The sequence below is a fragment of the Schistocerca serialis genome, chromosome 3 (assembly GCF_023864345.2).
Source record: "Schistocerca serialis cubense isolate TAMUIC-IGC-003099 chromosome 3, iqSchSeri2.2, whole genome shotgun sequence".
In the NCBI taxonomy this organism is placed as follows: Eukaryota; Metazoa; Arthropoda; class Insecta; order Orthoptera; family Acrididae; genus Schistocerca; species Schistocerca serialis.
The window spans coordinates 209,320,460-209,346,482 of NC_064640.1; the positions used below are offsets into that span (position 1 = coordinate 209,320,460).

The window sequence follows — 26,023 nt, forward strand, 5'->3', positions numbered from 1 at the left end:
GGCTTTGATAACTAGAGTTGTTGGTTGTCTTTCTGAGGGATATTGTGTCAAATTCTGTCCAATTGGTATGTTAGATCATCAAAGTCACGAGATATTTGGAGGGCCCTGTCTATAATGCTCTAAATGTTCTCAATTGGGGAGAGATACCACAATCTTACTGGCCTAGGTATGGTTTGACAAGCATGAAGACAAGCAGTAGAAACTGTCATCATATATGGCCAGGCACTATCTTGCTGAAATGTAAGCCCAGGATGGATTGTCATGAAGGGCAACAAACCGGGGGCACAGAATATCGTCGATGGACCGCTCTGTTGTAAGGGTGCCATGGATGACAACCAATGCGGTGTGCGTCGACAGCCGTGGCAAACAGCAATGCAGAGGGTGACTGAGTTTCGCTATTCCACCAGCGAGGGCGCTGCCAGCGGGCAGTGTGGTTCATCTATCAAGTTTTTGACGCATGCGCAGAATAGTTATAGTATGCTATATATTGCGGAATGGAGGACGATTTCGCCAGTCTGCGACGCTCACCTGAAGATGACTGGCAAGTGCCCAGTTGAAATATCATGTGAAGTATTGAACGACGACCGGCTGCAAGACAGAAATTTGTTTGAACAGTCAATTCGACAGGAAAATTTTAAAAGATATATCAAGTATACATGTACCAACAAAATGAAAAAAATTGAAAATCAGTTGTATAAAGCCTGTGAAATTAAAAAAAATCCATTTCCTTTTTGATCACATCTTGTATAGTGGGTGGCATTCTGGTTGGTATCCCACTGCTTTTTGGGGCATCTCCAGACACCTGGAATCTCATTAACATGGGTACAACTGTCCCCAGTGATGAGCCCCACTTTGAACTGAGCCCTGATGATTAGCGAAGACATGTCTGGAGATGCCCCAGATAGCAGTGGGATAGCAAACTGACTGTCACCCGCCATACGGCCTGACAACCTAGAGTTACGGCCTCAGGTGCAATTTCTTTTCATAGCAGGATCCTTTGGTTGTCATCTGTGGTGCCTTTACAGCACAGTGGCATGCTGATGATATTCTACACCTGTTTTGTTGCCCTTCATGACAAATTATCCTAGATTTACATTTCAGCAAGCATATCACTGCCCGCACACAGCGAGAGTTTCTACCGCTTGTCTTCATGCTTGCCAATCGCTACCTAGGCCAGCAGGGTTGCCAGATCTCTCCTCAATTGAGAAAATTTGGAGCATTATGGGCAGGACCACACCATTTCAACAGAAATTGGCACGATATTCCTCAGGAAGACATCCAACAACTCTATTAAGCAAGGCCAAGCCAAATAACTGCTTGCATTAGGTCCAGAGGTGGATCAATGTGTTATTGACTTTCTTGAACAAAACCTTGCAAGGTTCGCAGAAGAGTTTCTGTGAAGTTTGGGAGGTAGGAGATAAGGTACTGGCAGAATTAAAGCTGTGAGGACGGGTCGTGAGTCATGCTTGGGTAGCTCAGTTGGTAGAGCACTTGCCTGCAAAAGGCAAAGGAGCCGAGTTCAAGTCTCGGTCCAGCACACAATTTTAATCTGCCAGGAAGTTTGATATGTATGATGTTTCTGGACAATGAAAGCAGACACAATGACATGCTTGTTGTAAGTCCTGTCTGCAGCTGATGGCCACTGGACAGTGGATGCTAACAGATCCACATCTGCCACAATGCTCCAAGATAGAGCCAATACTGTGGACAAAACATTATTGTTCATTCTGGCCAATCAAATAACATGGTGATTAGTCCATGGTGTCATGACAAATTTCAGTACAACTGTTATGTAAATCCATAACTGTCATACTAGTATGCCTTGTGTAACCTGAAATGTCTTGGCACGGCTAACCAACTTCCATGAGACTGCTCATTCTGCTCTGTTTGAATTCACTCACAAGATTATGTTGTGTTCTTTGATTCTGACGATGAGTACTGGCATTAGTTTTCATGAGTCCACTTTGATGACTGATCAGTGAATGAGTTCAGTGTAATGCTGAACTTCCTGGCTGCACAATAGAGAGAGCTGGTAGTGAGATGTAGGAATCTGGAAACTACTTCATCTGCTGTGTTTTCAGCTCCCATGAATAATTTTTTTTTCACTTTTTCATTCTATATATAATGCAGTTACACACATAATACGTAATTTGTTCAGGAAAATATGAAATAATCTTTATTTATTTGAAATTTCATTTAACTTTATGGTTCAACTGTTTATATTTATGTTCCTTATTATAATGATGCAATTACTTTTACTAGACGTCTGAGTAATTGAAAGTTATCGCTAATTAAAGCTATGATAATGTCATATAATTGGAAAACATTTTGAGCTAATGGGCAGTGTTGGAGATACTAAAATGTAGACTTTCACAGCCAGAAATATCATGTCCATTATAATTATCTGGGCTGTTATGCCGTGGTCGGTTGATGAATTCTGTGTCGATTCCCAGAATTCATCAACCGACCACGGCATAACAGCCCGGATAATTATAATGGACAGTGTTGGAGATATTGTTAACACTCATTCGAAAGCAGCTGTTCCAAGCATTTCATTAAATTATCAGAAACTAATTAACTTATGAAATAATTGACATTAATAGTTCGAATTCTCATAACTTTGACTGCCTATTTTGCTTTAATGCCTACAAGATTCTGAACATTGACAACATTTTCTAAACCAGAAAAAACCTCTCACTAATTAATTCAGTCCATAAAAAAGATTTTGAATAATTTAGGTTCATAAAAGATTGATTTTAAGATGGATGTCATACTCTTGAGTAGGGGATTTCAGACTATGGAAGCATAACAACGTTCCATATATTTTTATGATTTACTAACCTGAAATGTGTTTCATAAACCAGATAATAGTAAAGTCTTAAGAGTCAATGTGAAACAGTAAAATCCAACCTCGTCAATTTTCAAAATGTTAAGCAAATTCAGATGTCACATCACATTCTGCCTCCTGTCTTGAAGTAATCACCCCTTCCCTGAAATTGGCAGTCTGTGACTGGTGAAAAATGGGCAACATCTCTAGGTCTACATGTCATAAGTCTGTGGCTGGTTATCATGAGGGAGATCTATGCACAGAAAGTCATATCCAGCTAGTATGATGCTCACATCTCTGTGTCGATTAAAGTGAGAGTCGACGAAAAGCAATGGATAACATCTCTATGTCGCATAATGTCAGAGTCTCAATTGGGCAAGTGAACATGCAACACGTATGTTGGTTACAGGGAAAGTTTGCAAACAGCTAGCACTCGGATAACAGAACTATGTTGGTTAGAGACCCAGGCTAAATGTGCTTTGACATCATCCGTGTGACATCCATGTATCATATCTGTAACCTCATGGTGTTAATGTTCAATTACTATTACCTACTGGATAGTGTAATTAATTTCAGTGACTGTACAGCAAATTATATCATGTGCACTATTAATTGCATACTTCTGTCACTGTATATAATGCCATTGCAAAGTTCAACAAATATTATGGCTGTGATAAATGATTGAATTAATTCTCTCTTGGATATGTTTACGAAGGAAGAGAGGTGTGTCCCTTTAGTTGTTTAAACTGTGATCTGTAAAACTGGAACTGGACATCAACAATGTCATAACGAGAATGAAGTGGTAGGGGCCACTTTTAAAATTCGCCTATTGTGTGGTCTACATCATTTGGCACTACTCTTTTTAGGTCTCGTTTTCAGCATATTATTCCAGAATGTTGAGATATGAGACTTCAAGATACGAGGGCATTTTGAAAAGTAAAGATACAATGGCTCGCAGTCCTTAAATAGAACATTTATTTAGAAAACATCAGTTACATCTTATTAACTGGATTATTTGTTGTTTTTTGACATAATCACCCCCGTTATCCAAACATTTGTTAAGTTGGCACACAAGCTTTTGTATCCCACAGTCATAGAAGGTTGCCGACTGTTGTCGGAACCACATTTCAACTTTATCTTTGATCTCTTCATCGCCGTGGAATGATTTTCCACCAAGATGTGACTTCAGGTAACGGAAGACATGGAAGTCAGTGGGCACAAGGTCCAGACTGTATGGCGGATGGTCCGATACATCCCATTTGAATTGTTTGAGTAGTGCTTTGGTTACAAGCGCTGTGTGAGGCCGAGCATTGTCATGAAGCAAGCGGACTCCACTTGTCAGCATTCCCCTGCATTTGTTTTGAATTGCCCTTCAAAGACGTTTCAAAGTCTGGCAACATGCAGCAGCATTAATTGTCGTTCCAGGAGGCATAAATTCCAACAGAAGAATGCCTTGTCTGTCCCAAAAAACAGAAGCCATTATTTTCTTCGCTGAAATCGATGTTTTGCATTTCTTGGCTTTTGGTGAATTCGAGTGGCGCCATTGCATTGATTGTTGCTTGGATTCAGGTGTATGGTGATAAACCCACGTTTCATCACCTGTCACAATGTGATCAAGAAACTCATCACCTGCTTCAGCATAGCGTGTGAGGAAGTCAAGTGCAAAGCCCATCCTTTTCTTTCTGTGTTCTTCTGTTAACAGTTTTGGAAACCAGCGCGCACATGATTCCCTGTACCTTAACTTGACAGTCACAACGTCATAAAGAGTTGTCATTGACACGTCCGGTGTGATCTGATGCAATTCTTTCAATGTGAGACGTCTATTCGCACGAATTGCTTCCTCCGTTCTCCGAAGAAGGGCATCAAACATCATAGATGACCGACCTGTTCTTTGTTTGTCATGAACATCGGTCCTACCTTCAGAGAAATGACGACACCATTTCGTTACATTTTGTCGATTCATAATGTTCCCATAAACAGAAACAATTTCTTTGTGAATATCTGCTGGTCGCTGACCTTTTGCATGAAGAAAGTGTATGACAGAGCGCACTTCGCATTTGGCGGGATTCTGAAATGGCGCAGCCATTTTAAACACGACCCACTCCAACCAGAAGCCGAACGACCGCAAGGAGAAAGCTAACAGTTCAAGGTTAACACCAGTGTTGCCAACTTGCTCGCCAAAACTCTTCTGTTCCTCTGGCGTATGGTGTATCTTCACTTTCCGAAATACCCTCGTACATGGAAGTGAGTGCATCAACATGTATGGGGTACTTCACACAGGGGTTGTGGGTGTAGGTGTGTGTCAGCGTTCTGCATTCTTAAATCACTTATTGCTGGTACACTATTCTATAAATAACCTGAGTATGGATTCATTTGGGGCATTCTTTTTTGGTGTTAACTCTTTCACATACATTAGCAAAACAAAAGTTTACAGCAGCATAAGAAACAGATTAATGCAAAGAAAAAGGCGAAGAAAGTACTCAAATTATAACTTAAATTAAAAACATATTCAAAGAAAAGTAATTGGTCCACACTGTACAATTACCTTAAAACTAATTTATAAATAAATAATACAAATATACAAAGTACATACATACCATCAGCAGAGCCAATGCAACTTGAAACAGAGTTTCTACTCCTTGTAATAGGAAAACATCTAAAATATGGAAAACAAAATACAGTGGAAACCTAGCTGTAAAAACAGTTAGGAACCATTGAGAGGCAAACATGTGTGACTCTACACCTTTCTCAGTAAAATGCTGCCACAATTTGGGTAACTGCTCCTGAAAATGTTTGAAAACATGTTTTAGAGGAGTTTAAAAGCATGAATCAAGATTTATTGTAAAAACTAGTGTCTGCTACACACAATATCAGAGGTTGACTTACATATTTACAACTAGAGCAAATGAACATCCAATTCGGTAGTTTTCAAAATTAAATGTATAGAATTCTAACTTTCTGAAGAATGCCACTGAGACTAGTATAAAACCAAAATCTTTGCAACATTTTCTGTCCATCTGCTAACTACAGATGTGCAAGGATTTTATTGATCTACTTCACACAAATGAAGATTGTTGTGACTCGCCGATCTTTCAAAGTGCCGCTGTGCAGTTACGCGCATCCTCTACATGCGGTGCTGTCTGCCAGCCAGCCAGCCAGCCAGCAGCCGCTAGACTCGGACTCAGTTATGATTTGACTTTTAAAGTGTGCACACGTCTTACTTTGTTTACTCGATCTGTGACTTTCATGTATAATGTCGTCCTTGAATTATATTTGTTCAACTTGGAGTTATAACAAAGATGACCATCATTTTGAACAGGTTTTGTGCTGTAGTATCTGCTCACCCCAGGTATGAAAAAAGATTTATCCAAAACCCTTGTTTATTTGCCTTTTGACCAACTCAGTGCTTCTACTATTCAGTGAGTTGTTACCTTTATCCATTAAATAGTTAACCTACAAAATGAATATAATAATGTGAAAGGTCAGATAACTGTCCAACTGATGAAATCCTTAATGTGTAGCACAGCTACAGCCACAAAACATTTCATAAGGAGAAATAAAGTTTCAGTGTTGTTTGGAGCTTACAAATTCAGCATCCACAGACATTTAATATATACATAAAAAGAACAGGAAAGTGGAGTTCAAGACATCCTATTCTTTCAAGAGATTGCATACGCATTCCTGCACTTAAAAAAGCAAGTTGAAAAGTTTAGCAGTCATGGACTTCAAACCTATAAGATTCAGATCTGGAGGCATTGCCCTAAGTAATGCTTATAGTAGAAGGAATGTAACATTGATATCTTTCCAGTGAAATAAGCAGTACTTCAATGCTATTGTCATTTGATGTATAAAAAAGTCACTTGCTCCTTATATCCTTTTTCCTGTTGTCAGTGACAATGTGATGCTGCGAGCAGCTTATTAATAGCCCTGCATGGACATCATCTCTTTATTGCTACCATGCTGTGGCCTAGGCAACACACTACAATCAGTACTCAGTTACATAATCAATTGTAGGGCTCTGTATGATGAATGCGGATGATTTCATTAACAATTTTTGAAGAAGGAACTGTCTTTGGCGTTGTGAGTAACATCTAAACATCTAACTGCTGTGGCTCAACACAGTTATAACATCACTACTTCAGGAATGCTTCCCACCTCTCTCAGAAGTCAAATTTTATACACTGGAGGGAAAAATTCAAATGAGATAACAAACACTGGATAATCCAGGATGGAATAATGACATATTATGAAAAGGATTGATTGCTACTCACCATATAGCGCAGACGCTGAGCCGCAGACAGGTGCAACAGATGACTGCTACACATTTGACTATTTGGCCAAAAAGGTCTTCTTCTACAGTACAAAAGACATACACATTTTGTTTTCATTGTGTTTTCTACTTTAGAAGAAGGTCTTTTGGCCAAAAGCTCAAACGTATGGAAGCCTTTTTATTGAGCCTGTCTGCCACTCAGTATCCTCTATTTTGTTAGTAACAATCTATCCTTTTCATAACAAAATGAGATAATCAGCCTTATAATGGTGATGATAACCCTTCTGGGGCTTACAATGTACAAAGCTGTGTCAACTTTCAAGATTCAAATGGTTCATATTACTGACTCCTTTACTCACTCTGTAACTTTTTAGTGTATTGTCCAGATCAAATGCCAGTAAAGCATCCAATACAACTATTGTTTCACATCTGTGCAAGAAGAACAACAGTAAAATCATCTGATACCTTGTAATTTCAAACATTTTCAGGATGACAATCATTAACATAAAGTTCTTGGTTTGTAACTCAAGCTTTCTTTAGCATTTGTAATCACTGTTTGTTTATTTTTTGTTGTTTGGTCCTACACACCTTTTTGATGTACAGAATAAATGAGGTATAGGACAGTACTGTGTAAACACAGTATGCAGAATATATTAAAGAAAATAAACACACAAAAATGTTTTGCCCTCCCTCATACAATTTGTGAGCACAGTAAAACTGAGAAAGAGATTTTACCAGCTAGTCAAATGTTCCAAGTTTTAATGATGTACATAAATGAAAGCACCTGGTTGTAAAATGCTATTACACATCATTTACACTATTAAGTACTTTGATGCTAAAAATAATAAAATAAAACAATTTCATTCACATACATTTATTAAATGAATACCAACAGATAACAAAAATACGAAATATTCATTTGTCTAGATGGATACAAACTACTATTCCTCCCCATCCCCCTTTTTGTTGTTATTACAGTGAAGGTAATGTCACTGACAAGTGCAGATCCACTTCATGTAATCATTCTACTCTCTTGATGATAACATCTTTTTGATGACCAGTTTGGCTTCATAGATTTCTTTACACTCATGGATGGCCTCATTACAATTAGCATGTGTTCTACATTAGCCAACAAAAATTATTTTCACAAGCTGTTTAAACAGTGGCCAATCAGCAATGACCAGCTGTGGCAATGCATCACTCAGGAGCACTAATCACTACAGTCATGTGGGAACAGGAGTGGCACCAACACCACTTAAGTGTTTTATGTTGCTTTCTCTGCTGCTGCTGCTGCTACTACTGCTGCTGATGATGATGATGATCATAGCTACTATATTTATTGTAAGTTTCAGGACACAGATGGGTCTGTGTTGCCTCTTTGACTACTGAACCCTAGTAGTGGAGGTGTGTACCACCGGATTTAGTGTTGGTAAGACCAAATGATATTTATGGCCTGCAAAGTCTGTTAGAGACTATGTGGGAACATACAAGAAGTACTGTAGAACTTGGGTATGCTAAATTTCAGAACACCAAAGAGCCATCTCCTTTGCAACTGATTGTAGGTCTTGTTGTAGACTACATTGCTAACTATTTCACATTCTCAATACTTTCTTCTTCTTCTTCTTCTTCTTCTTCACTGTATTTGAGGTGTACATAAGCTTTGTCATCCTGTGGTCTTTATTCTGCCAGTTATAAAGGCTATCACGCAGAGTTGAACAAACAAGAAATCTGAATTTTGGTATTTGCCTTTAAGCATATTTCTTAAAAAAAAAAAGAGTCCTAATTTAAGCTTGCATTACTTTATGTAATGGTAACGTAGAACCCTTTATCAGTCCTGAATGATCTTCTTTGTATGCCACATTGCAATAATCTAGCCTAATACAAGTTAGTAAAAATTCCTGTAATGGTTGGCATTCACAAAAAATGTTTAATATGAATACAAAACAAGAAACTTTCTCACACTTCACATACATCTATCCCCAGGAAAACTAGTTATGGCTCACACTTCATATGTATCTGGATGTAAAACCATGTCTCACAAATGATAACATGGAAACAAAATATGTTTCCAAAAATACATTTTTTTCCAGTTTACATTTAATCCCCATGTGCTATAATGGCCTGAAAGGATATAATGCAAATCTGATCAGAGAAGTGGTTGAGAACAGACACAGCGTGAATTAAGTTATATGGAGTAGACACCAAATTTCTTCAGTTCAGATGGCATGTGGCATAACAACTAAAAACAGAAAGAAAACTGTACAAACATTCTAACATTTCTTGAAATTTTTTATAGTTCAAGAGCTGGAACAGAAACATAGTTCATAATAAAAATAATGACATTCTGAAAGTAGTGCCACATGAAGCGTACAAAGTTATTTAAAGAATGGAAACATTTTCCATACTCTATGACTAGTACTCGGACTAAACTTGCATCAACATATGCTAAAAGACACCATTTGTGTGAGGCTCTGACCAACAGACTTTACGTGTCAGAAATTAAAACTGCAAATATTCCCCGTCAATATAGGTTTTGAGCAGGAGATCAGACCATGCAGCTAATGTGAGATTATAAATGGTGAATGGACAAAACACAAACAGGTATTTTACCTGATCCACACCATGTATTTAGTCTGTGGATACAATAAATAAATAAGCTTTTGACTAGATATATCAAAGAAAGTAACTCGAACAGCTCAGCCATCATGGCATGGTCATTTAACCATTTAATGTGGCTAGGCACTTGAGAATGTTCTATTGATTAATACCATTATGCGACTATGTATCCATACACAACTTTAAAACTGATGTACTAATACATGATGATACTACAACAGATACTAGCATTTTAAAATTACTGAATACCTCCATCAACCTGTCCAGTTGATACAATCTCAAGTAGAGGACATCAAAGCCATCCTTGTACAAATCTCGTAGGCCATAATTGTACATTAGTTTAATAAGGACACAGAAGGCTTGTTCCTCTGGCATCTGAAATAAAATCATAAGCATGTATTCTTAGACAGTAAACACATAATGAAATGGTAAAGTATGCAACGCAGTTTTCATGAAAAGCTTCCAAAACATTATCTACAAATATGTTTACACCCAGAGAAACCTTTAAAAACTTCTCTTCAGATCGCTAGTTCAGAGTTTTTACATGCAAAATGTGAATTAGGACATCACATCATCTTACGAAAGTAACATGCACTGTAGCATCTAACGAAAAAGCAGTAGATAAAAGAGAAGCCTAAGGTTCTCTTAAAAAAAACAATGCAATTTCAGTAACAGCATTAATACAGTATTTTGGATGAGTAATGGCATCACTGTTTCTACTTGAATGTATGTGCCTTCATGACTATGGCCATCTACTCTGGCATTAGTCTGAATACAAGGCAAATAAAATAACTCCATCCAAACAGGCCTTGGAAAAGTACCAACCAACTACCATGTTGTCCTCAGGCCAAAACGCAGATACATTGGGGCATGGGGTCAGCACACAGCTCTCCTGGCCATTGTCTGTTTTTGTGATCTGGAGCCACTACTTCTCAATCAAGTAGCTCCTTAATTGGCCTCACAAGGGCTGAGTGCACCCCATCTGCAAACAGCACACAGCAGACCCTGATGGGTTGCCATCCAAGTGCTAGCCACACCCGACACTGCTTAATTTCAGTGATCTGATGGGAACTAGTGTATCCACCATGGCAAAGCAGTTTGCAAAGGGCAAATAATGCAAAAACTTTAAAAACGAATCTGGGGCACTTCTATTACATCAGAAGATACATTTAACAGCAAAAAAATTGGACCACTGTAGACAAAATGGCAGATCATCTGGTAAAAGTAGCATACAAACTGGACCACGATGTGACATCAGGTAGAGGGTATTAATCATCGATTCAGAAAATGTGAGATATTCGAAGTTCAATCTGTATTTGCCCTTGCCCCATGTGCTAAGGACTGCTCACATTATGACACAGATTATGGACCTGACTAAATGTTCAAGTCGCAGCGACAGCACCTGAATACCAACAAATACGAGACACCGAGGCTACAAAGCTTTTAAGAGTGAGCTTAAATGGCTCACTATCTATCATTTAGAGTTAACTTCAAATGATAGACTAATTTTACCAATCAGACATTTTTCTGAAATCATTTATTTTCATTTTTTGCAACTTTAAATGATTACTTCGCACGTTTTGGAATGAAGACTGAAGCCTCAAAATTACCTTCCACAAGCTTATGGACTTGACCATATAAGTCCATAAGCTTGTGGAAGGTAATTTTGAGGTTTCAGTCTTCATTCCAAAACGTGCGAAGTAATCATTTAAAGTTGCAAAAAATGAATATATATATATGCCCTCCCCCCCCCCCCCCACCCCTGTTTGTATGTATTCACTAGGAAGAGAAAGAAAGCAATATTTTGAACAATGTTTACCCAAATTATGAAATAGAATGTTGGGTAACAACACAGCTGGATTTCCTTCATGTAGCTACAGATCCAAAAGGTATGGTGTTTTATGTCAGCGAAAATATCCTATCACAAAAGCAATTTTTGGAATGCTATTTATAAAAGATAGAACCGAACATGAAATCATTACCTGTTTACCATAAGAAATGTTAAAATTACATACAGCTACACCTAATTGTTATAACCTGTAAGTGTTTAGAAGCAGTGACTACATTTTCTCGGTAAGTTAATGACAGAATACTTCGACCCACAGCAAATGAGTAAGAGTGCAACCAGTACTTCTTTGCCTAGAAACAGCCTGAAAGACAGTATTATCAAATTCGCAAAACCATATTACTGGATCACCTGTCAGAAAATATTAACTGTAAAATACAAAGTCTATTATGGACCTCTAAAAATAATTATGCCTACAATTCAAAGCTATACAGAGGAGTCTGAAGTCAGATATTTGCATTTAGAGTAATGAGGTAAATGCAATTAATGGGTTTTTTGATTGGTATAGTTTTTAAATACGAACCAAACATCATGGCAAAGGGATAAAAACAGTTAAAACTGTATTTTTGTGGCAATGATCTAGTTAACCAAAATGATGCATTACAGTGGGCTATTATAAACCATCTCATGTGCCAAACTATTATTCACTTTCCATTCTCATGACTAAAATGCTTGCATAGGATCCAGTGCAATGTTCACACTGTGACACGTTGCTCCACAAACCTGTCTACGGCAAAAGAGTTTCCAGTTTACTTCATGGGGTTTATAATATAATTCAGGTTTTCTTTATACACTTTTACTCAGGTTGGAGAGTTTCGGGGAAAATACAGAAAGTGCTTCAGTCTCAAAAGGTGCAGGATGAACACAGGAAGAGGGTAGACATAGCAACAATCACTACTGTAGCTGTAAATTATGGTATCTATGGCAGGGGCTACCTTATAACACTACTAGCCATTTCTTGTCATGTTCCACTCACAAAGAAAGTGACGGAAAAAATGACTGTCTATAAGCCTCCATACGAACCCTATTTCATGGTCCTTTGCAAACTGTATGTTGGCAGCAGTAGAATCAGCCTGCAATTAGCTTAAAATGCCGATTCTCTAAATTTTCGCAATAATGACTCGTGAAAAAGAGCATTGTCTTCTCCCCAGGGAGTCCAATTTCACTTCCTGAAGCATCTCCGTAATACTTGCATGCTGATTGAATCTATCAGCAATAAATCAGCAGCACACTTCTGAATTACTTTGATCTCTTCCATTAATCCGACCTGGTGGGGATCCCAAACACTCGAACAGTACTCAAGAATGGGTTGTACAAATGTTCTACACTGCCCAGTCACATTAATGCGGCCACAAGTAAAAAGCTGAATAGCCACCTTCAGCAGTGCGGATCACTACCAGATGTGCAGGAAGACTGTCAATGAGGTTCCGGATGGTATGTACAGGGATGTGGAGGCATGCCAGCTCCAGTGTCATGGCCAGCTGCAATATGTTCCTTGGATGAGGACCGATTGTGCGAACAGCCAGATGGAGGAGTTTCCAAGGATTCTTGATTGGGTTTGAATCTGGGGAATGAGATTTTCACTCTGCAATGGAATGTGCACTGATATGAAACTTCCTGGCAGATTAAAACTGTGTGCCGGACCGAGACTCAAACTCGGGACCTTTGCCTTTCGCGGGCAAGTGCTCTACCAACTGAGCTACCCAAGCACGACTCACGCCCCGTCCTCACAGTTTTACTTCTGCCAGTCTGGGGAGTTTGGTGGCCAGGGGAGTACAGCAAACTCATCTTGGCGTTCTTCAAACCACGCACATACATGCGTACATTGCAAGCTGCGTGACACGTCGCAGTTTCCTGCTGGTGGATACCATCATACCAAGGAAAAACAAACTGCAAGTAGGGGTAGACATGTTCCACAAGGACAGATGCATACTGTCATTCCACTGCACCTTATAGGGAATACCACGAAAACATTCCCCAGGCAATAAGGCTTCCTTCTCCAACCTAGTCCCTTCCAACAATGTTGCAGGTTGTTTGGTTTAATACATTTCACACTGTACAGGCATAAAACACTATTCACCTGAAAAGGCCACCAATTGCCACTCAGTGGACATCTAGCTGTGGTATTAGCCTGTAAATTACAGCCTTCATTGCCGATAAACAGCAGTCAGTGTGGGTGTACAAACCACCCACCTGCTGCAGAGGTCCATACACAGCGACATTTGCTGAATGGTCTTTGAGGAGACACTGTTGATAGCCTGCTCATTCCTCATGGAGGACAGTTGCAAAAGTTGAATGTCTAGTCTACATCTACATAAAGACTCTGCAAGCCACCATACGGTACATGGCAGCGGGTACCCTGTACCAATACCAGTCATTTCCTTTCCTGTTCCACTCACAAATAGAGCAAGGGAAAAACAACTATCTAAATGCCTCTGTATGAATCCTAATTACTTGTATCTTATCTTCATGGTCCTTATGTGCAATGTATGTTGGTGGCATTAGTATCGTTCGGCAGTCAGCTTCAAATTCTGGTTCTTTAAGTTTTCTCAATAGTGTTTCTCGAAAAGAATGTCGACTTCCCTCCAGGGATTCCCATTTGAGTTCCTGCAGAATCACCGTAACACTTACACGTTGTTTGAACCTACCAGTAACAAATCTAGCAGCCCGCCTCTGAAATGCTTCAATGTCTTCCTCCAATCTGACCTGGTACAGATCCCTAACACCCGAGCAGTACTCAAGAATAGGTTGCACCAGTGTCCTATATGCAGTCACCTTTCTTCCTAAAATTCTCCCAATAAACTGAAATCGACCATTCACCTTCCCTACCACAGTTCTCACATGCTCGTTCCATGTCATATCACTTTGAAATGTTACCTCCAGATATTTAAATGACTTGGCTATGTAAAGCAGGCCATTAGTAACACTGTATCCAAATATTACAGTAAACAATACTGTTGGAGGAACATTCCCAACTGACAATTTTACCACAGCTTGAAAATACCGCTCGAGTTGTAAGGTTCTTTTATTTAACACATGACCAGTTCGGGCTCTTATACACCCATCTTCAGGTGCCATATTGAAAATAGCAAAAGATGGGACATAATTTTTACATGCAGCAATAAACATAAAAAACAAAAAAAACATAAAAATTTTAAAAACATTTAAAAAACCACTGGTCAGGCTAGGTGCTGTGAAACCTAAGTCAATGCCAAAGTGACACCAGACAGTACTATGGACAACTGCCTGAGTAAAGAAATATGCAAAAATACCTGGACACTTACACTTGGTGCTGTGACCCCGAGCACTGCAGTGAACGTGTACAAGACACAGTGTGCTACCAACGAGTGCAGAGCATGGAGTAGCAGACACGGAGGAGGAAGCAAACTGGTAAACCAGAGTGGCAAAAGTGCTGCCATCTGTGAGAAGGTACGTGGGGCCACTACCTCCAATAATTAACTTGGTTTCACCGACACCCATTATACGCGACCAGAAAACTTCACCATCACACTCAACTTCAATATTTTTGTCAACTGTAATGAACATTTCCCCCTCTTATGGTCTCTAATGTATCTTTCCGATTTATGTCCCATGACTTGCTAAATATCTCAGAGCTTTTCACTTCAGGTTTCAGCCCCCTCTCAGTCTCAAGAATAACTTGACCATCAGCTCTTTCCTCGAGGGAAGTAAATTCAGGAACTTTATTACAAATATTTTGACAGTTTATGGTAGTTGAAGTGTCTTTATTTTGATGCCGTTTGACTTCCCTTGGTGTATATCGACTGGTGGGTGTTCATCAGAGCACCTCAAACTACTGCCTGGCCTGGCCTAAAAAACCCTCATGTGCATTTCACAAGTACTCCGATACCTGAGTAGCTACTTCCTTTGCATAGTGCACCCCTGACCTATCAAGGGGAGTCCCCACGTGATAACCCAGCTCTAGAAATCTGAAGCCAAGACCATCACAGAGTTGAAGAAGCATTTGGTTGAGACCCTCCACTTCGTTCCAAACCAAAGGATCCTGATCAACTCTAGGAACAATGCTGCAAATTGTGGGCTCTGCTTGCACTCCATGCAGCCAGCAGTCTTAACCACCTCCACCAACTGCCTTTACAAACTGAGGATTGCCTCAGAACCCAAGCAACAGGTGTCAGTGCCAATGTGAGCCAACTGCACCCTGCACGTTCGATAGGCGCAGGCAAAGCCACATCCACATCTTGGATGAGGCCTCCTGGCAGACATACAGACCGCACACTGGGTTTCTTTCCAACCCTGAACGCTATCTACCTAAGGGGCTCCATAAAGCACCTAACACTGAAGTCCCAACAATTTGTAACCCCCTCCCTCCCATGTGCCTGCTCAGAGCCTGCTGAAGGAGCGGCCACCTGTCCACTCACAGGGTGAATGGGCAAGACCAGGGGCCAGGCAGCCTGTCTCCACACAGGCAGCCTGTCTTCACAATGGCCCTCAGTCTTGAGCAACATGATTGCATTACTACCTGCCATTCACTCTCTTGTGAGGGCAGATCCACCATGTTGGGTGCACTACGAGGTGCGTCAGAAGCAGAGCCTGTGGGCAAAACAAGCAACACCTGAAGTGTCCCATGCCACACGCCACATTCTCCGCCACCGCTATATCCAAGGCAGCAGCCAGAAGGTGACTGACCATAGCTGTTAGCGAACTGTGGCCAGTTCTTCCTGCGTCTGCACACAGCATGTACACATCCTAGCCATCCTAGCAAGCCTAACTGAAAATGTAAATTATAAAAGCAGATAGAATTCTAGAAATGCTACTTTATTCCCTCCTGATGTGTCACCAATGGAAGCCAATGTGTAAATGAGCTATGTAGCTGGCTGTTCAGTGAGCAACTACTGTGGCTTATAATCAAGTTGCGTGTGTACGGAGTTTGTCTCAGTTGTGTGACTAGATTCACTATTTCTTGTCAGAAAGGTCACAGTTCATAGTAACTGATGGAAAGTAATCAAGTAAAATAGAAGTAATGTCTGGCATTCCCCAAGGAAGAGTCATAAGACATCTGCTGTTTATGATTTATATAAATGATTTAGGAGACAATCTGAGCAGCCCTCTTAGACTTGTTTGCAGATGATGCTGTCATTTTCCATCTAGTAAAATCCTCAGATGATCAAAACCAAATGCAAAATGACTTAGACACTACATCTGTAAGATGTAAGAAGTAGCAGTTGTCTCTGAATAAGAAAAAATTGTGAAGTCATCCACATGAGTACAAAAAGAAATCCATTAAATTTCAGTTACATGATAAATCACACAAATTTGAAGGTTGACAATTCAACTAAATACCAAGGAATTACAATTACGAACAACATAAATTGGAACAGTCACATAGCTAAAGTTGGTGGGAAGGCAAACCAAAGGCTGCATTTTATTGACACAACACTTTGAAGATGCAACAGGTCTGCTAAAGGGATTGCTTACACTTTGTTTGTCCATTCTCTGCTAGAGTACTACCATGCAGTATGGGAACCTTACCAGATAGGATTGATAGAGGACATCGAACAAATCCAAAGAAGGGCAGCACAATTTGTATTATCGTGAAGTAGGGGAAAGAATGTTACAAATATGATAAGTGAATTGGGGTGGCAATCATTAAAAATAAAGGCATTTTTTGTTGCGGTGAGGTCTTTTCATGAAATTTCAATCACCAACTTTCTCCTCTGAGCTGGCCGGTGTGGCCGAGCGGTTCTAGGCGCTACAGTCTGGAACCACGCGACCGCTACGGTCGCAGGTTCGAATCCTGCCTCGGGCATGGATGTGTGTGATGTCCTTAGGTTAGTTAGGTTTAAGTAGTTCTAAGCTCTAGGGCACTGATGACGTCAGCTCTTAAGTCCCATAGTGCTGAGAGCCATTTTTTTTTTCTCCTCTGAATATGAAAACATTTTACTGTCACCAACCAACAGAGGGAGAAATGATCATCATAATAAAATAAGATAAATAACAGCCTGTACAGAAAGATTTAAGTGCTTATTTTTCCCATGCACTGTTAAGAGAGTGAAATGGTAGAGAAATAGTCTGAAGGTAGTTCAAAGAACCCTCTGCGAGACACTTAAGTGTAAGTTACAGAGTAGTGTTAGTTACATGTTCCATGTATCATTTGCACGATAGATCATAATGAGTGGTGGAGCAACTCATTTTACATTCACATCGCAAATTAATTTGTACATACAGGTACATTATGAACATTTCTAAGTAGTAGTTTTTTTTAAAGACGGGAAAAAAACTGATGTGAGTTAGTAATTCCTGCCCACCACCTTTTACCCATTACAGTAACAGAAATTCTTCTATGGAATATAAGGAGTTTTCAAGGATAAACTTTCTCAGTTCGTTATCAAATTTTTCTTTGCTGTCTGTCAGACATTTTACATCACTGGGTAACTGACCAAAAATTTTTGTTGCAGCACTGTGCACCCCTTTTTGTGCTAAAGACAACCTTAATGTGGAGTAAAGTCATTTCTCTTTCTGTACTGTAATTATGTATCTCAAAACTGGACATGATTGTCTCAATGGGAATTCCGCGATCGTTCATTAAATAAAATATGGTGTTTCAGTCTTCAATCGCTATACTTTATTTTCGAAGATGGGCAGCTAGCCCGAAACCGGTAATTGAAAATAAAGTATAGCGATCGAAGACTGAAACGCCATATTTTATTACGTATCTCATTGTTGATTTTGAACTGTAGTGGATTATTTACAACAAACTATATGAGGGAAGAAATATACTATGAAGCAGTAATCAGAATGCCCAACTCCTTAAACAGATGTCTTCAAGTGATCATGGGTGAGTACCACATATTATTCTTACAGCATGTTTTGTGCAATGAAGACTGACTTTCTTAAAGACAAGTTACCCCAGAACATTATTGTATATGACATTATTCAACAAAATATGTAAAACATGTCTCATTTCTGATTTGTCTCTCCCCAAGATTTGCAATGATTCTAAGCACAAATGCAGCGGAACTAAGTTGTTTTAGGAGTTCCAAAAATGTGGTTTTTTTTCCAATTTAAAAAAATCAATGTGGACCCCTAAGAATTTTGAAGTTTCCACACTATTTATTATTTCCTCATCATACGTTACACTTACCATTGGTGCAGTACCTCTAGCTGTGCAGAACTGAATACGTTGTGTCTTTTTAAAACTGAGGATGAGACTATTCACAGAAAACCAGTCAATGACACTTTTAAGAACTTTGTTTACCATTTCTTCCTTTTCTGTATGTATGCTTGGATCAACTACAATAAGAACTAACTCTGCTTGCTGTATACTAAACAGAAGATTGTTTACATATATGAGGAAGAGCAGTGGACCTAAGATTGAACCTTGAGAAACTCCATACGTGATCTCACCCCATTCAGAATTATCTCACTGAACTACATTGCTTGAATTACTAAGTGCAACTTTCTGCATTATTTTGGTTAAATATGACATTAGCCATTGGTTGGCTATACCATCAATCCCATAAAATATCAATTTATCTATGAGAATACCGTGATTCACAAAGTCAAATGCCTTACATAGGCCACAGAAAATAGCTCAACCAGCAATATTTTATTATTTAATGCTTGTAAAACTTAGTGAGTGGATGTGTAAATGGTGTCCTTAGTAGCATTACCCTTCTGAAACAGAGACTGTGATTTGCGAAGGATACTGTTGTTGGTAAGGTGAGATACTATTCTAGAATACATCACGTTGTCAAAAATTTTGGAGAATAATGTCAGCATAAGATATAGATGTAGGTGTACATGTCTTAGATGCAAATTCTGCGACACAGCAAATATCTTGTGGATACGCCTACAATTATTTACAAACAAACTGGTAACAGACAAACCATCCCAACAAGGAAAAGCCATGAGGAAACAAGGAAGAAGATGGCAAGAATCATGGTGAATCATCATGGTAACAACGGAATGTGACAAAGTGCACTGGAAGCAATCATGAGACGTCAGGACACTAATTGTTAGTAACAAACATAGACAAACAAACAAACACACCACTGGATGTCACTACTCACGTCCTAGGCTAACTGTAACTGAGGTGTCATCAAAGAGGTTTACAAGTTACGTCAGACACAGCATAATGATTTCAACCCCATGACGATCTTTGCATTTAATTTAAAACCACATCAAAATCTGCATCAATCGACAAATGAGCTTTGGAAGAACAAACCTCTGGAGGAGCACAATTAACATGTCATCAAGCTTACAATCACAGCTACCCTCCAACATACAAGTACTGGTTTCACGTGATCCTGGGCGACATCATGCACACAGCAACATAAACAAATTTGCTTCTGTGTACAACTTACAACATACCCTCCCTCATCCCCTTTATTTTACACCTTCCTTAATTATCTTCAGCTTACAATGTGAAGGAGTATTTTGACCTCCCCCCCCCCCCCCCCCCCCATCCCCTCTGCAGCACCTGGAGAAGATGGCTGCATTTCTGGTAAACATGGAAGTCCTTCCACACTGTACTGTAGCACACCACTAGAGGAGTCAAAATATTTGAAAGGGAACAATGCTGAGTCTGTTGAAGTGAAGAGCAGAGATCAGAAACAGAGGTAGTATGAGTCCAGTGTTTAAGGTTGTATATCTTAGAAATCTAGGGGCCACTGTTACATCAGCACTATACTGGCCTCTCTCCTTCCCCCTAGAGTTCCGAGTATGACATGTCTGACAACGATGGCACTGTGGTCGCTTCCTACTCACTGATTCGTTCTCTTACTAAAGTGCGCAGGAGTGTGTGATCAGTGGCAAGCTTTGAGTAACATCTACACTTCTCTCATTACCATGTTGAAATTTGCATCTTTTGCCAAAAATCTCAAAGTTTACAAAGATTCATTTCACTATAACAAGATAATACAATTGTAATGGCAATGGAATACTGAAACAGTATTTTAGTAAACAAACAACAAAGGACATGACAGGTCAGTAGCTTATTTAAAGGCTCATTGTCTGCATAAAAATAAATTTCTTATTTCACTTATATTGTTGCAAACCCACACTAATTTCCATTTCATCATAAATAATCCATAAAAAATTACAATATTTCCTTGAAAAAATATGTATTTACTTGGATGTTGTGGCAGATAACAAAATATTGCATATTAAAAGCATGCTATTTGTGATTCAGTGGCACTCGTGTTGTGGAGATCTTAGACCATTCAGTGTGGTTCATCGCTCATGTTTCAAAAAGGTAGTCAGTTAGTTGGTTGGTTGGTTGGATAGTTTAAAAGTGGGGGGAAGGTCCCTTGTTCGGAATAAAACAATGCCACAACGGTGAGAATAAAACAAGTGCAACTGACAACACAAAATGGAGAGAAAGGAAAAATGACAACAACGATGGAAGGGCAACAAATGCTTAAAGGGACAAAAGGGGACAAGAAAACCACAGAAATGTAAGAAACAGGTAGAAGAGATTAAAACCACCACCCTACAAGCACTAGGGTGGAGGACACAGAGAGACAAAGGACATGCACAAAAACTTAGATCAAAAGATAAAACCCACCCTCATGAATAAAATGTAAAACTAAATCAGCCAATGAGGTGTTGTCAGACAAAATTAGCAAAAACGAGACCGGTAACTGAAGATTTCACCGCATGGCAGTCAAAGTAGCACAGTGCACCAGAATATGGGCCATTGTCAACAGGGCGCTGCAACGACACTGAGGTGGGTCTTCACGGTGCAGGAGGTAGCCGTGGGTTGTGTTGTCAATGCGGAGCCGGTAGAGAACCACAGAGTCCCTGCGAGAGGCCCGCATGGAGGACAGACACACATTTGTAGTCCCCTTAATGGCACACAGTTTGTTGTGCGTACTGAGACTATGCCATTCCGTCTCCCAAAGCCAAAAAACCTGACTCTGTAAAAACAAATACAGGTTAGTTATTGGAATGCCGATTTCCATAAGCGTTTTCCGTGCAGCCTGTTTGACCAGTCTGTCAGCAAGTTCGCTGCCTGGGATTCCGACATGTCCTGGGGTTCACACAAACACCACTGAACGACTGGACTGTTCCAAGGCATAGATGGACTCCTGGATGGTCACTACCAGAGGGTGACGAGGGTAGCACTGGTCGATAGCTTGTAGGCTGCTCAAAGAGACAGTACACGGAATAAACGACTCCCCAGGGCATGAATGGACGTGCTCAAGAGCACAAGATATAGCCACCAGCTCTGCAGTGAAAACACTGCAGCCATCGGACAAGGAATACTGTTAAATATGCCCTCCACAGACATAAGCGAAGCTCACATGACCATCAGCCATCAAGCTGTCGGTGTAAACCACTTCATGGCCTCAGTACATGTCAAGAATCGAGGGGAAGTGAAAGCGGAGAGCCACGGGGTGAACTGACTCCTTTGGGCCATGTGAAAGGTCCAGGCGAAGCTGCGGCCTAGGTGTATACCATGGAAGTGTACGCAAATGGACCTCAAGTATAGGTGGTAAAGGCAAGGACTTCAGTTCAGATTGAACGGATCGGATGTGAACTGCAATTGTAAGCCCTGACCTGGGCCACCGATGTGGGAGATGGTAATTTGGTTGCACAGGAGAACTATGAATGTGTGAAATGTAACTGGCAAGCAGTTGCGCATGCCTGACATGCAATGGAGGGACTCCAGCCTCTGGCAGGACGCTGGTCACTGGACTCGTCCTAAAAGCTCCCATAGCTAGTCGAACACCACAGTGGTGCACTGGGTAGATTAAACACAATGCTGAGGGTGCCGCCGAACCATAAACCAGACTCCTATAGTCAATGCGGGCTTCAACAAGGGCTCTGTAGGGCAATGAAAACCAGTCCTAAGAATCGATATGTCTCCAGTACAGTCAGGAGATCGTCAGTAAGGTAAATTTCTGGTTCCGGATGAATGGTACGGTGCCAACAGAAGGGCATGACACATGACTTTGTGGCCGAAAACTGGAAGCCGTGGGCTACAGCCCATGACTGCACCCTGTAGATGGCTCACTGTAGGCATGGCTCTGCAGCACCAGTACTGGTGAAGCAATACGAAATGCAGAAGTCGACTGCATACAGAGAGGGTTAGACGGATGGCCATACAGCTGCTGCTGGACTGTTAATGGCGACTAAAAATAGAGATACACTCAATACAGAGCTGTGTGGAACCCTGTTCTCTTAGATATGGGGGGAACTACAGGAGGCACCAACTTGGACATGGGAAGTATGAAGCGACAGGAAATTCTGGATAAAACTCAGAAGTGGGCCTCAGAAACCCCACCTGTATAATGTGGCAAGGATGATGATGTCACCAGGTAGTGTCATACGCTTTTCGTAAATCCAAAAAGATGGCAACAAGGCGTTGGCGTCTGGAAAAGGCTGTTCGGATGGCAGTCTCGAGGGACACAAGATAATCAGTGGTAGAGTAACCCTGGCGGAAACCGCTCTGGCACGGAGACAGTAGGCCACGTGACTCCAGGACCCAACCCAACTGCCGACACACCATACAGTCCAGTAGCTTACAAAGAATGTTGGTGAGGCTGATGGGCCAATAGCTATCCACATCAAGCGGATTTTTGCCGGGTTTGAGCACTAGTATGATAGTGTTCTCCTGCCAGTGCGATGGAAAGATGCCATCACACCAGATCTGTTCGAAGATCACGTGGAGGTGTCTCTTGCAGTTAGACAAGAGATGTTTAATCATCTGACTGTCGGGGTAATGTACAAGGGCACTGAGGAGCTCCCATTCTTCAAATGGGGTGTTATAGGATTCACTGTGACGTGTAGTAAACGAGAGGGCTTTCCCAGAGTAATTCTCTGAGAGGCACGAGCATAGTGCTCAGCAAAGTGCTCGGCAATCACGTTTGCATCGGTAGATAACAGGCCATTTATGTTAACACCGGAAACACCTGTTGTGGTCTGGTACCAAAGAACTTGTTTGATCTTTGCCCAGACTTGGGAAGGTGATGTATGGCACCCAATGGTCAAGACGCATCTCTCCCTACACTCCTGTTTCTGTCTTTTTATAAGCTGGCGAATGCGGGCATGGAGCTATTTAAAGGCGATGAGATGCTTATGCTGCTGTACAGCTCACCGATGCTCTTTAATTACTTCAGCAACTTCCGGCGACCACCAAGGGACTGTGTTCCGCCAGGGGCATCCTACAGAATGAGGGATCGTGTTTTCGCCGCAGAAACGATCGTTGTAGTTACCTGCTCAACCACCACATCGATGTTACCATGTGGAGGAGATTCAACGGTGACAGCAGAGGTGAAAGTTTGAAGCCCATCTAGGCAGGCGTCCATGGGCATGACGCCGGGGCATTGACAGGAAGATGAGGAAGTGGTCACTGCCACAAAGGTCATCATGTGCTCTCCAGTGGATAGATGGGAGACGTCCACAGGACTGTAAACTGGCCATGTGCCACACTGAAATGTGTGGGGGCACCTGTATTTAAGAGGCAGAGGTCGCGTAGAGACAGTAAAGTTTTGACATCTATGCCTCGTCCCGTAAGCACAATGCCACCCCAAAAGGCCTTATGGGCATTAGAATCTCCCAAAAGTAGGAAAGGTTTAGGGAGTTGATCAATCAGTGCAACCAATGCGTTCAGGGGTACTGCACCATCTGCAGGAAGATATACGTTGCAGACAGTTATTTCCTGTGTCGTCCTTATTCTGACAGCCACAGCATCAAGGGGGGTTTGAAGGGGCACAGGTTCACTGCATACCGAGTTCAGGACATAGGTACGAACTCCACCAGACACTCTATTATAGTCACTACGGTTCTTGTAATATCCCCTATAGCCGCAGAGGGCAGGGGTCCGCATTGCTGGGAACCAGGTTTCCTGGAGGGCAATCCAGAAAGCAAGTGTGAAGTTTAAGAGGTGCCGAGGTGGTGGAAAAGCCGCCGCAATTCCACTGGAGGATGACATTATGGTGAGGCTGGGAAGGCAGGAAACATTCAAGGAGACAGATTATGCCTCAGTGTCACCTGCTGCCACAGACTGAGTATTTGTAGCCATTTCTGTGGAGGATGAGGCATCAGTGAGATCCAGGTCTGCAGGGGTCGCCAAGATCTCCACTGCATCCTAAGATGCAGAATTGGTAGGGAATAGTGGTGTTGGGACCATGGAAGGGTCCTTTTTCTTAGCAGACTTCTTTGTTTCCTTGCCCTCTCGCTTCACTTTAGGGGCTTGCTGGGAGAACTTCTCTGAAGTAGCTTCAGGCTCTGAGGAAGACCATGAAGCTCTTCATCCAACAACTTTTGGCTCCTTGAGCCACTGGTGAGAGTCCACCGTGACATTAGTGGAGACGTTGGGAGAGGGGGTCCCAAGGGACCCCTCACGCATGTGAGGAGACGGAGGAGGCTCTTGCTTCTCCGGCAGGGCGGAGGGGACCAATGTCCCCTGCGTTTGGGGGTGCCTTGCTCCCGAAGTAGGTGCTTTGGGAGCAACGGAGGAAGATTTTCCCCCTACCACCAAGGGGGTAGATGTAGTCTGGTGGCCGGAGGGCCCAATGTTCGTGGCACAAAGTGAAGAACCGCTGGTGCTTGGGACAGTGATGGTGATGTAGCTGCAGTAAATATCGACGTCAACTGAGTGGGGTGTAGCCTCTTGGTAAGTCAACTGGTCCAGGGTCTTGTACTCCACGATTTTCCGCTCCTCTTGGAGTACTGGGCAGTCTGGGGAGTGGTGCTCTCCACAGATGATGCAAGTGGGAGGAGGCGCACATGGAGTATCTGGGTGCAGTGGATGTCTGCAGTCTCGACATGTGGCGCTGGAAGTGCAGCCCGAACTTCTAGCACTTAAGGCACCGCATAGAGGGAGGGACATATAGTTTAACCTCACAGCAGTAAACCATCACCTTGACCTTTTCAGGCAATGAATCACCCTCAAAGACCAGGATGAAGGCACCGGTAGCAAGCATGTTGTCTTTGGGTCCCCTGTAAATGCGTTGTATGAAATGAACACCCTCGTCGTCAGACTGTAAGAGGAGATCGCGATGGAAAATGATCCCCTGGACCATGTTGAGGCTTTTATGGGGAGTGACAGAAACAGGCATATCATCCAGCTCTTCACAGGCGAATAACACTCGGGATTGGGCCCGGGATGCTGTCTGAATCAAGACTGCACCGTTTCACATCTTGGACAGCGCTGTCACTTCTCCAAACTTATCCTCAAAGTGTTCAATGAAAAATTGAGGCTTTGTAGGTAGAAAGAAGTCCCCATCAATTCTGCTACAGACTAAAAACCGAGGCGAATATGACTCTCTCCATTCTGTAGCCATACGTTCCTCCCATGGTGAAGCGAGGGATGGAAACGATTTAGGGTCATACCTGTCAGCATTGTATTTGATCTTGCCCTTCTTAGAGACTGCTGGTGCCGTATGGTCACCAGCAAGAGATGACTTAGTCCGCTTCACTGCAGGTCATCCGCCCTGATGTCACCCATTCCGACCAGGGGCTCTACCCATGGGTGCCA

General features: G+C 41.5%; 1 protein-coding gene across 1 annotated transcript in view; it reads right to left on the reverse strand.

Annotated features, from left to right (window-relative positions):
- LOC126469928 (rab GTPase-activating protein 1-like) overlaps positions 1–26,023 on the reverse strand; it is a 157,820-nt gene that overhangs the window by 43,043 nt on the left and 88,754 nt on the right. The window contains exons 10-11 of the mRNA XM_050097325.1: positions 9,963–10,088; positions 5,425–5,610 (exon numbers count right to left, since the gene is read on the reverse strand). Of these exons, the coding sequence (XP_049953282.1) occupies positions 5,425–5,610; positions 9,963–10,088 (312 nt within the window). The remainder of the gene's footprint in view (positions 1–5,424; positions 5,611–9,962; positions 10,089–26,023) is intronic.